At 41.5% G+C, this 12604-nt stretch overlaps 1 protein-coding gene across 6 annotated transcripts in view; it reads right to left on the bottom strand.

Moving 5' to 3' along the window:
- The window catches only part of LOC117257639 (ELKS/RAB6-interacting/CAST family member 2), a 182787-nt gene that overhangs the window by 144768 nt on the left and 25415 nt on the right, over nucleotides 1–12604 (bottom strand). For all 6 annotated transcript variants that reach the window (XM_078169999.1, XM_078169994.1, XM_078169997.1 and 3 more), the window contains one exon: nucleotides 11520–11687. In XM_078169999.1, coding sequence (XP_078026125.1) covers nucleotides 11520–11687 — 168 coding nt within the window. The remainder of the gene's footprint in view (nucleotides 1–11519; nucleotides 11688–12604) is intronic.

Raw genomic sequence — 12604 nt, 5'->3', positions numbered from 1 at the left:
TGTATGACGTCCAGCAAGCCTGTATAAATACAGCACAGGGCGGCCATTAGACGTAATTTATTTAAAAGCCCGTGCTGTGAAATTAATCATCTAAATTTATGAAATAATGTTCGACTAATTCATGTTTGTCTAGCCATTAATGTGGCCAAGTCTGGATTGTATCACTAAAAGAAGGAGGGCTATTTCATTTCAAGATGATGTTAGACCACCAGAGAGTCTCCCGTGTCAGCTATAATCATTCAAGTATCTCTTTTATTGAAATATATGCATCACTGAGAAGCCACCACAATCTCATATGATGAAGGAGTGAGAGAATGAAGGTAGACCGATAGAGTCAAACAGCTAGAGGATGTACGTTTGTCTGCATTATCAAAGACTGGTGAAAGGTGAATAACTGAAAGGCCAGCCCAGCTTATGAAACACACATGTTTACATTATGGTGTATCAGCACCTGACTGTTAGTGTCTCTTCCTCACACAGATGTGAGAAGGAGTAGTGTTAAATGATCCATAGTTTCCAGATGAGGCAATAGAAACTTCCAATACATCGCTGTTGGTCGCTGTTGCAGGTTGTGAGGTTAGACAGCGTGAAGACCAAAGTGGGAATTTTTTATATGAATACATTAATGCATGTTGGTGTGTGTATGTGTGTGTGCACAGGTGCAGGGGGGAAGCTGATGGAAGAATGAGGCATGGAGAAACTGCGATCAAGGGCCGAGTTTCTCCGAGACCCTGCCCTGCGCGATTCTGGGTTCTTTCATTTACACGCACACACACACATGCACACACTGTATATACATGCACAAACAGAAGATTTCCTCTCCACCTGAGCTGGCCACACCAGACATGACGACACCGGGGATGATCTGTGCGGAAATGACCCAGGACGTTCCCTGTCCTGGGTCTTAGGCTCGGTGTCATTTGAGGTGTGTCATCAAAGCCGGGGTTAAGGCAACAGTCGGAGCTCTGATCAGGGATTGTATAATAGACAGATCACCTCAGGGGCGGCTCGGGATAATAAGCGGATGTAAACTGCCTCACAGCAGGGGCTGCGAGGTGGAGTTTGGGGCACAGTCTCATTGTATACTCCAACATCTGTGGATCACACCATGGCAACACAGCTGTCTGCCCACAGGCTACAGAGGGAACATGGGAATGCGGCGACGTTAAAGAAGAAAGACAAGGACTAAGACACACACAGAACTCCAAGGATCCGCTAACAAAAGAATCTTTGTCAACAGAATGAATGAATGTTTCTGCCAAAGCATAAAAGTCAATCATACCATGCTTTTGCTATTGTACCAGAGGATGGATATATGACACAGAAAATGTCAGGGACTCACCCCGAGTGACATCACACTAACCCGCACTGCGCACAGCTGCCTCAATTCCTCTTTCACCCTCCATCCATCATCATTACCTCCTCCAGCAGAGATGGACACAACACACACATGCACATATAAAGGAAGAGACGCTGCAGGCGTTCCCCCTCATTAACACTTGCTCCTTCTTTGATTATTTTTCCTGATCATTTCCAGCGCCACATGCCAGTTGCTACATCCTGTTTCCAGGGACTCCATTTCCTGTCAAACCACACCGAACAGTCACTCTGGCAAACATGCAGAACGATCACAGGTCTGCGATGTACAGTAGGTGCCTGAAGTCAGCTTGATTTCTGCTTGATCAACAAGTAAAACTGTTTCTTGTCTGTCACCTGCTGGTCTGTCGAACACACCCTCATGATCTTGGAGCACAGAAACATTGCGGTTTCCACTTCAGAACAACAACTACCAATATGTTATTTTGAATTATTCAAATGCAACCCTAACCCTTGGAAGCTGTTTGGTAATGTGATAAGTGAACCATCTCCATGACAGCTGAGCATACGCTTTCATCTGCTGATGAAGGCCAGAAAATGTTGCTAAAAGCTCCAGAAAATCAAGCAAGTCAGCTCTGTTCTAAGAAACTGTTTGTCAAACTAGTGTATTTCCAAGGTCAATAATGAACCTTCAATCTCACCATTACATTGTGCTTTCATTTGTGGTGACACTGCAGCAAACAGCCTCACGTTGAGCCATGATTTTTCCATCTACGTCATCAAACCAAAGTATTCCACTCATTACTTCTTAAAAGTTTAATATCCATCCAGTGTGGCTACTATATAAAAAGAAGAACAATTTGCTGAAGGTAACGGTGCATGCAACAAATCAGAATGACAGTAAAAGGAACACAGCCTGTTGCACCCCTTAATTTTGTCATGTCTAGGTATGTTCCCGAAGACAGCAAGGCAGAGAGCTGTGTTACCAAATAAATGACAAAGAAAAAATGGAACTGGTTGCACAAAACACCTTAACTTTTCACCTTAAGTATGACACTTAAGGCTTCATTTCTCCTTAGCTGAGGGTTTTCCTGGTTAAGGAAAAACTCATTTATTGCACTGATAGAGATTTTACAGGGTTAAGTCTCCATGGAGGTTGTCTGTTTGCTTGGACTCACGCTTGTGATGCTTGTTATTGCCTCACAAAGTTGGCTTGTTAGTTAGATAGTGAAAAAATGGCCAAAAGAAAAGAAGACTAGAAAACAATATTGGGCAGAGGAGGAAAAGATTATACTTCTAGAGCAATAGAATCATAGAGAGCTCATACTACGAAATAAATTTGATCCCCAAATACCAGAAAACAGAAAATGATTATAGGAAGAAACTGCAACGAAAATTATTTCAGTCAAAATCTTAAGTGTAAAATCAAAAGTGCATCCGTTGGGTTCTCCTGGTCGCAGAGCACTCTTCTCAGGGTGTGTTTGTTTTTTCATTTATCACCATAAACTCAGTCATGTTGCAGCTAAGATAGAGTCAGTGTTTACTACCTTACTTTGGTTGCTAAGGTCTTTTGTGCAATGGTCTAGGGATTCCTTAAGTATAAGACCAAGACAAGGAGAAAACCATAAATACTTAAGTGAACATTTTAATGAAACCTTAAGGAGACGACTTAAGGGTGTTTTGTGCAAGCGATTTTATTATGACGAAACCTTAACTAGGACATTTAGGAAAAGCTTAAGTTAAGGTGTTTTATGCAGCTGGCCCCAGGCTCTTGAAAGGAAGAAATACCTCTAAAGACCTTTTGTATATTAATAAATCATTATGTAAAGACATTGAATTTATGGAGAATAAAAACCCAGGTCTTTCACTATTAGCCTGCAGCAAACACTGTGCTCTGTTGTGCCCAAATTTGTGTGCACAATGTTGTCTCTCACTGCTGCTACACAGGCTTTATAGGACAGAGAGCAGGCTGGCTAATGCATGCACATATAAATCAAATGCCAGACAACCTGCTGGACTCTACAGTAGTCATACTGGGTGCAAACCGTCAAATGGAAGATTTTTACCCTTTTTACCTTTCAGCTATTTAGATGAACAGAAGAAACAAATTAGGCCTGCCTCATTAAAACCCCCTGCTGTAAGTTAAGCCCCTATAGAATGAGTGGGTGATCCTCTGACACCAGACACCTATTATTCTTTATTTTCTAAATTAGGAACCCCTCAATCCCCAGCGCAGTTTAATTGTTGAGGGAGAAGCAAGCAAATAGACCTGCCAACACTTGACAGTTTTCATGAGGAGGTGAACATCCACTGAACTGTGAAGAAATCGTGGTGCGTTTTGTATTCACCTGATACTGATGTTAACACTCCCAAACACCACCGTCATTGTTTCATTTTAAATAAAAGCCAAAAACATAACATAATTGTCCTCAAAAAGGAGAATAAAAGAGGAGGGTCCAGTGTCCCTACTGTATTTCTGCCTCTAGCGGTTCAATCATTCTATTGAGAGACCTACTATTAACAAAGACTGAACTTTCTGTGCGTGGGAGTGAAAACACTTCAACTGTATTCTTGTTGCACTGCATGTTTGTCAGAGTATCGTAGTATGTGTGTGTATAAAATTAGAGGTTAAGTGGTCAGAGCAAAGTAGGGTGACCCTGAGGATAGAGGAGGTCAGAACAAAGAGGGAGTATTGTCTCTGGCTATCTCTATCTGCACCTCACTGCCTACTGGTTAACCAGCTGCTGACTGACGACAGATCAAGCGAAGCCCTAATTACTGTGTTTTTTGTGAAGTTCAAAATGTACAAAAATAGAAAACGTGAAAAAAAAAAACGCAGACAGAGCAAACACACTCACTTCCCAAAGACCTTCAAGGGGAATAAATCATCACGCAAATGAAATTTACCATAGATATCCTCTGACTTAACGCGTCATTTACGGCGAAGTATGCGACATGCATATTTGCGAGACAGCACTAATGTGCGTGTTTTAATGTGCATACGCACAAAGTAGCCGTGTGCACACGCTTGTGTTTGCCGGCTCCTTCGGTCGCGCACATATTTATCTCGTTCCCTGTGTAAACCATTAAATATTTCATCCCCGTCCTGACCCCTATAACTCCACTTTATGGCTTTTCCACATGGCCTCTGAAGAACTCGCGGGGGCTTTATTTTGGACCGCGCCATGTTTGTTCTGGGGGGCTCTGACGCTTTGCTACTCAAACTGCATCCCAAACCGCGCCACCCCAGGAACCCGGGAGCATGGTGTTGGGTCTGAGAATGGTGACCGTGGTCAGTCAAGTTCGGATGAGGTCATATTAAAACTGGTCTGCAAAGGTTCAGACTCATAACAAGAGACAAAGGAACTGTTTTCCATTTGTGTATGCCAACCAACTTATTGCTGTCTTCAGTGTGTACATCAAGTTCTCACCTAAGTTTACCATGTCCATACACTCTTTCCTGCAGTGGTACCAAGACAGGGGGATGAAAATGGATAACAAGAGGGACAAGTAGGTGAGAAAATGGGGGGAGAGAAGACAGATGGAAGCAGTGAACATGAGGGAAGAGAAAATAGGGAGCAAAAGGGAATGAGGCAGAAAGAAAGACAGAGAGTGAGAACACAGCAGGGGGAGAGTACTGGGCGGAGTGTAACCAGGTTGAGACCACATCTTTTCTCCGCCTCACTACCTATATGAACCATTAATCAGCAAAGAGAACAAGGAAAGATCAACAAAAATAGTCCAGCAGGGACCACAGCACACCGTACTATCACATCACTCACTGACAAAAGCCCACAGCCTTCTACATCCATCAAGCAACTCTATTCTCTCACTTCTCACTTCCTCCTGTCGCTCCATCTATCCTTGATTCTTTCCCTCGCCCGCTCCAAATTCTTTTTTTTAAATTTTCCTCTTGTTTTCCCTATCCATCACTGTCACTATGGTTGATGTTAGCAAGTCATTTTTGAGTCATTTATATCTTCTTCAACTCATTACACCTCAACCTCAAAATCAAAACTCAGTGGAGGTCTTCTGGCAGACGCGCTGCAAACGCTGGTGATGAAAGAGAACGCAAGATATTTGAGGTCACAGCTCAGAAAGTTAAGCTGAAAGACCACAGACTGCTCTCTGTAAACACAGACATGTTGCCACATTGCAAAACATACATTAAAAGGCGTGCTGCTGCTAACACTTCTGTTGGTGTTCTGTAAGGAGCAAGATATCAAATGCCATATTACTGTGCTACAAATGTCCTTGATTAAGACTTTGATTTAAGCACCCTGATCCTACCTCAGGCCTGGATTTCCCCTGTGTGGGTAAGTGGCCACCTGCAAAATGCTCGCCTCAAGTAATGAACATGTAAATCAAAGCTTATCAACCTTCACTGCATGATGATCTTAGCTAATATCTTCCAAAGACATAAAACAATGATTTGTTGCATTAAAAAAAATGAAAGTAATAACTGAGATTATGTGACTCTCAGGGATTTAGATTTACCAATGAAGAAGACAGCATAAACAGCAATTATAGGACACATAGCTTGTGCTAAAATACTCTGCATTAGGGCTGCAACTACTAACTATTTTATAATTGAGTATTGTGTCAATTATTACTTCAAATTATTTGTTATTAATCGGACAAAAAGAAAAAAGCTGCATCTTATTATCTCCAGCATTATATATAAATAGGACACCTTATCCCTTAATTTATCTTCCTGTAAAATGCTTTGTACATATAAAATAAAAACAGTGGGGGTGAGAATCACCAGAGGATCCATGATATGATATGATATTATCACGATACTTAAGTCACAATACAATATTACTGTGATTTAAAATATGTTGCGATGTGCTGAGTATTGCGATGAAATACATTGAGATATATTGCGATTTTTTTTTTTTTTCAGCAGCAACATGTATCAAGTGGACTGAAAAAAAAAACAACTGATTATATCGTTCGACTAGGCTTCCTGAAATTTAATTTGTATTTGTAATATTAATAATAAATAATAATTTAATTAATAATAATAATTAATAATAATTTACATAATAAAAAATCAACACTTGGCCCTGTGTGACGATACAATATTGCCATACAAAAATATTGCGATACTATGCTGTATCTATTTTTTCCCCCACCCCAAAAAGACAGCAAATGTGTGCTGCACCAAGAGACAAAGCCACTACAAAAGAAAAATTAAATCAGATAAATGGACATTGGATGTGCAGCCATGCACCAAGGATAAACGGGAACTGCAACAAATATGTATTTGTCCAGATATTGCTCAAGTTCCTGTTTGTAAAGAAATAAATAACTGCCTCAGAGACCAACACCCTATTTTGTTTTATAGAAAATAACTTTCCAGAGTAATATTCAACCCATGTATGTAAGTTTAAATCTAACAGCTGAATCGAATAAATAGGCCCGCACATCTTGACTGACTTGACCTGCTTATATATAAAACTACCATTCAAAACTTCTCAAAGTCAAGCACCTGTGAGCCCCTTTACCACTGGGGTTGTGGCCTGTTCCTTTGTGTCTGGCTGGTAAAATATTCAGGAAGGTCTCAGATAGGTTACCTGATCTGTTGGAGTATAGTTACAGCCTGCATTGTCATGATGGGGGCAGGAATGACACATACTGTATTGAAGGGTTAAGTTTCCACAGACGTGGGCAGCAGACTCACGATGCTCACACACACTCATTATTTTCCACATTTCCCAGTTATCTGGAGCCGTATTCAATCACGCTCATTTAGAAGCTGTCCTTAACTTTGATTGACAAATAAATACACTTCCATTTTCTCATCCCCCTCGCTCACAGTGCCTGCTCTGTTCGCACACTGGTTTCTTCTTAGTCCCATCCTGATGTGAATTGCTCTTAGAGACAAGTGTCTTTGAGATGAAGCTGCTCCTCAGGTCTGGGAGACACCAGGCTGTCTCTGGGGGAGTGGACTACTGTACCAATCACTGTCATTCACGATGAGACCTGCCTGGCACACACACACACACACACACACACACGGGGAGGGGTACGATGGGCCAGTAGTCATGAGCGAAACAAAAAGGAAATCTGGGGCTCTTGAGGAATTTTAAACGAGATGTAGGAAAGCTGAAATAAACTGCTGAAGGGAGATGAAGTAATAACATGAGTGGATGGAAGGAATGAGGTGAGAAGGGAAATCCTGTGAGAATGGCCGCGCTTTCTAGCCGAATTACTGACAGACAGTAGAGGAATGCAGCGCTATGGCTGGCCTCAAGCGCACTCAATAACTTTACTCATCCTCTGGTTTGCCCACTTAGTCCAGGAAACCCAAGCCTTTCCCAAGCGGGGGAAAATGCCACTTCAATAGCAGGGAAAAACAACTCCAGACCGGAGATGAGAGTCCAGCAATCAGCACTGACAGCGTTCGTGTTTTTGTGTGTGTTGTGTGTCTTTGCGTGTGTGACTATGTGTGTGTATTTGCGGTGATCAAGACTGTCGGATCTGATTACAGCCCGCTGCAGTAGCCTGTGAGAAGTGAGAAGAAGACAGGCTACAGAGCACAGCGATGTGTCCAGTGCCCAGTGAGCATTATAGTCAATTATATATAATTCCCTTGACATGCACCCACATGTTAATGCATTAACATACACGAATCTGTGTCATATTTACAGACACAGATACACACACACCACCTGTCCACTCCCAGGCATCTTTTTCATTTCAGCTTTGGCTCAGGAAACTACTATTATAGTCTTCACCAGCAAGAATGAAATATTCTAATGGTATAATATTCATGTGTTATTGGCACCTGGTAACTATGTTGCTTTGGACAAGAGTTTAAACTCTGTTTTTCCCTTTTTGAGGTTTTAATATAAATGTTGACATTAAGGATTAATATTTAAAGGTCCAGTGTGTAGGATTTAGAGGGATGTATTGACAGAAATTGTGTTTTCTTTTGTGCATAATCGCCAGAAAATAAGAATTGCTGTGTTTTCATTACCTTAGAATGAGCCAGTTATATCTACATATGAAGCGGGTCCTCTTCCACGGAGTCTGCCATGCTTCTACAGTAGCCCAGAATGGACAAACCAAACACTGACTCTAGATAGGGCCATTTGCGTTTTTAGATCAGTAACCTTAGCTGCAAAATGCCACGAAATCCTACACAACAGACCTTTAAGACATACATTTATAAATCTGAATTTAAAATGTCGGGACTATTTTTAGAAGCAACAGCCATCCTGTCAGCTGTATTAGTGGCTCAATGAATGAGACATTCAACATCTTAATAATGACGTTATGTCTCATAAGCTTTAGGTTGGTAACCTTTTACGAAACCTGCCTTGCACCAACATACAAAAGAAAAAAAAAAAAAAAGATGTCCCTCTTCCTCCTTATTGTGCTTAACAACATTTGCAGAATCCACTGCATGTGAATGAAAACAACCAATCAGATTTATGGAGTCTCTAATGCAGCTGTCAATCATGTCAATCACTAAGTGCGTTTCCATTAACCCTAAACCTAAATATCGCAATAAAAAACTGGTAATAGAGACACCTACATTTCTAAAAAACTCTCAAATATCGAGAAAAAGTTTTTACGCTCTCATGAGGTGGTTTTTCAGACGGTCCATATAGAAGAATATTGCAAAAGTGTAATGGAAACACTTTTTTCGTCAATATACGTCACCAGACATGACATTGATGAATTCCTTGTTCATGATCCTCTCCCTGAAATCCTTTATACATAAGGACTTTGCCTTTGGAATACCACTCGCTCTCTTCGTCTTCCGTTGTAGACTACTGCAACAGCAGCAGTGGCAACCGAGATGATTGTTCCAGCTCGCAAGAGATTTGGAATGTCCATCTTACTTCCACAAACAAAGTGGAGTCTCGTGGGACGAGATTTTACGAGAATTACGGCTCATACGCAAAACACCTTTTAATTGAAACACCTGCAAGTCGCAATTGTACTTTGTCGAAACTTTAGAAATATCGCATTTATTTTGCACAAAACTGTAATGGAAACACGACTACTGCCTGTAAACTGCGGTCAAACTGTCAAACTCGGCAGTGCTGATCAAATATGAATCAAGATTCTGTTCCTGCACTGCCTATTTTGCCCCTCAAATGATTTCAGAAGGATATTTCAGTGTACTGTTTAGCTACCCTGGAAATCCAGAGTTCTTGCGAGAGCACAATTTGAATTTGCTCAACGAGTCACTCTGGCAATCAGTAATGTTGCTCATTACCCATGCTGTTGGAGCCGAGCTGCACCGATCACATCGGTGTATCTGATATAGGCGGGCCAGAGGCGAGCTAAACAGATGACGACGGCGCTGCGACGACGAAGTCCGGAATCAGTCAGTAAACATTGCAAGATGGCTACGGATGAACACCAGTTGTTTGAAACGGCTTTGACCGCTACGATGAATGAGTTAGACTTGGCTTTTTCTCTAAAAAAAGAACAGAAGATGGCGCTCAAGTCTTTCCTTTGCAAGAAGGACGTTTTTGCCGTTTTGCCGACCGGACACGGCAAGGGTCTAATCTACCAGTTAGCTCCACTGGCAGCTAAGCTCTGGATACGTCACCCCGTGTATTGTTCTGATTGGTCGTAGTGTTATCCAGTTGCGTGCAGTGATATTTTCCAATGCATGCTTGGTGCCGCTCCTCGAGTTGGGCCATTTGCATTACTCATAGCCAGACCGTAAATCTTTCTAGATTTGGGTCTGGATTTCCAGGCTACTGTTTAGCTGTAAAATGAGAACGTTTGTGAAATGGCTGCCAAATTGGAAACTTTGGAATTTAGGAAATTCTGGAAAATTGGAGAGCAAACGCTGCCATTTTACAGCTAAACAGTACACTAAATATGTTTCTGAAAACATTTGAGGTGAGAAATAGGTATTGCAGTGAAGGTATCTTGATACATATTTGATCAGCGCTGCCTAGTTTGACAGTTTGACCACACTTCACGAGCAGTGATTGACATGATTGACAGCTGCTTTAGAGACTCCTCTGCTCCGGTTGTTGTTTTCTAAAAGCCATGGTAGTTTCTAGCAAATGCCATGAGAAGCACTATGAAGAGGAGGAGGAATATGAAATATCTTCACAGGCTACAGGTCTCATGTACCACTGTATGGCTGTTTTGACAGTTTCAGCCAATATAACAAAAATTTATTTACTTAAATAAAAATTACCAACTGTAGCTTTAACGTCAGCAAACCTTAACCATTACTGTTACACTGCATCATGGCAAAAGGCTGACCTCAGCTGCACATAAATGGTTCATAAAACATTAGCTAGCTATCAGCGGTGATAGACTGACGACTAAATATTTCCCCCTGACACTGATCTGCTGCAATCACCGTGATTTGTCTCACTGAGCTAAGATTGTAGCGGACACTTGATAGACTTAATTGAGGGGGAAATCTTTATAAACTGGGGGTGATGCCACAAAGTTACACCTATGACAAAAGGACACGCATGCACACAAAAACAATTCTCTACATGCCACACAAACAGAAACATGTACACACAGAAAACCACCCACTGAAAACCAATTCTTTCAAGTATGATGTATTCTGCTGACTGCGAGGGCCAAAATTCCTTGCACATGTAGGGACAATTAGGCCTAATTTTGGCCCAAATTGCTTCCTGTAATGATGAGTGGACATAGTTAGCAGGCCGTTCTCGACTGCCTAACACAAAGAGATCTAAAGTATCAGTTCCAAGTCTAGAGAGTGATGGAGAAAAATGCTAAATGCTGCCCGCCCTCCAACCCCCCACACACACACACCTCCATCTCTCCACATACAACCCGCCTCCATCCCTAACAGCAGTGATAAAAATCATTATAGCCATAGCGTTTAGAAACTTCAAAGATGAAGAGGAAAAAGCTGCCAGCTTTCTCCAGCCTTCTGACTGACTGACCCGCCCACGTGTACCAGCCCACTGGTGGACTAAAGGAGCCACACACAGAGACATTTTTTTCCACCCACCTCAATGTCCATTAGAGAAACAAAACAAGAAAGAAACCAAGGCAGAAAAGGCAAGATTGTGTGCACCTGCAGAGGTCGTGATGAACTCTGATATCTCATAAGTATCTGTGTATGCAATTTGGTCATAAAGCTTATTTTTCCAGGAACATGCACATTGATCATCATCACTGTAACTGTATTGGACAAACAGCTAATTTTCTTTGTGTGTGTGTGAACTGACCTCTGTCTGAAGTGTGTTGGCCCGTTGCTCCTTGGCGCTGAGCGACTCCTTTAGCACCTCGATGTGTTGTTTGCAGTCTGAGTTCTGATTGGTCAGTGTTTCTAGTTTGGTTTGCAGGGCCTGCATCTCTGCCTCCTTCCTGTTCAGCTCCTGCTTCAGCTGCTCAATCTGACAATCACAGAAACACGAGCACAAATTTGTCATGCACACCTTTTAGTCATCATTGAGTCAATTGATATACTTGCAGATAACAACAACTTTCAAGGTGAGAAAAAAAGTTTTTATTTCTGAAGCAAACACACACATGCACAAACACAAACTGCACACACACCTCCTGCAAAAACACACCGTGTGTCATTGTTGTGTAGTTCTGAATGTGACCAATTTCTCACACTTTGCTCTCTATGAACAGAACTTTCAAAACAAGCAAGAGGCCTAAACATGCTGTTTATTATAGGAGTGGGCAACACAGACAATATTGTGAAAGCTATCATCATTCAAAATTACATTAAAAAATCATTCCACTAAGTCAAATTGCTTTAATATCATAAAATCAAATACCTTTGTAAGAAAAATGTCACATGCTGTGACCCATTTTAGTAAAACTGAACCTTCTGTCATCCATTTAAACATGAAATTGTAAACTATAACATCTACATATGTCATTTGTGTCTTGATACATTTCTGGAGAGATGATATATTACATTATTGAATTATCACCCAGCCCTACATTATCAGTCCTCACTCAGGGGAGTCCCAGGCCTACTGTCTGCTCTGTGGACCCACCAAGCTCAACAGCCAAAGAGTGAGAATGCATGCAAGCAACAAGAGTTATGGGGGAGCAATATTACACTCACATAGCTGACAGATTACAGATAGTTTTAAGGAAGGCTATACAGAACAGGACAGAAATCCACAAAGGAAATCAAATGCATTAACAGAGGGAGGTTTCTGTGCTGAGGCCTAGCTATGTGCACAAGATTGTCATCTGTCTGCTAGTGCCAAAAATGCACAAAGCTGATTTGAGGAGAGATTTCTCTAATTGTGTGAGCAGGGTTCACCTCATAATAGACCAGAGCTTGGCC

Source organism: Epinephelus lanceolatus, chromosome 8 (genome assembly GCF_041903045.1).
Source record: "Epinephelus lanceolatus isolate andai-2023 chromosome 8, ASM4190304v1, whole genome shotgun sequence".
NCBI classification, from domain to species: Eukaryota; Metazoa; Chordata; class Actinopteri; order Perciformes; family Serranidae; genus Epinephelus; species Epinephelus lanceolatus.
Note: the sequence above shows the minus strand (reverse complement) of the source record. Positions and strands in the feature narration are given on the sequence as shown.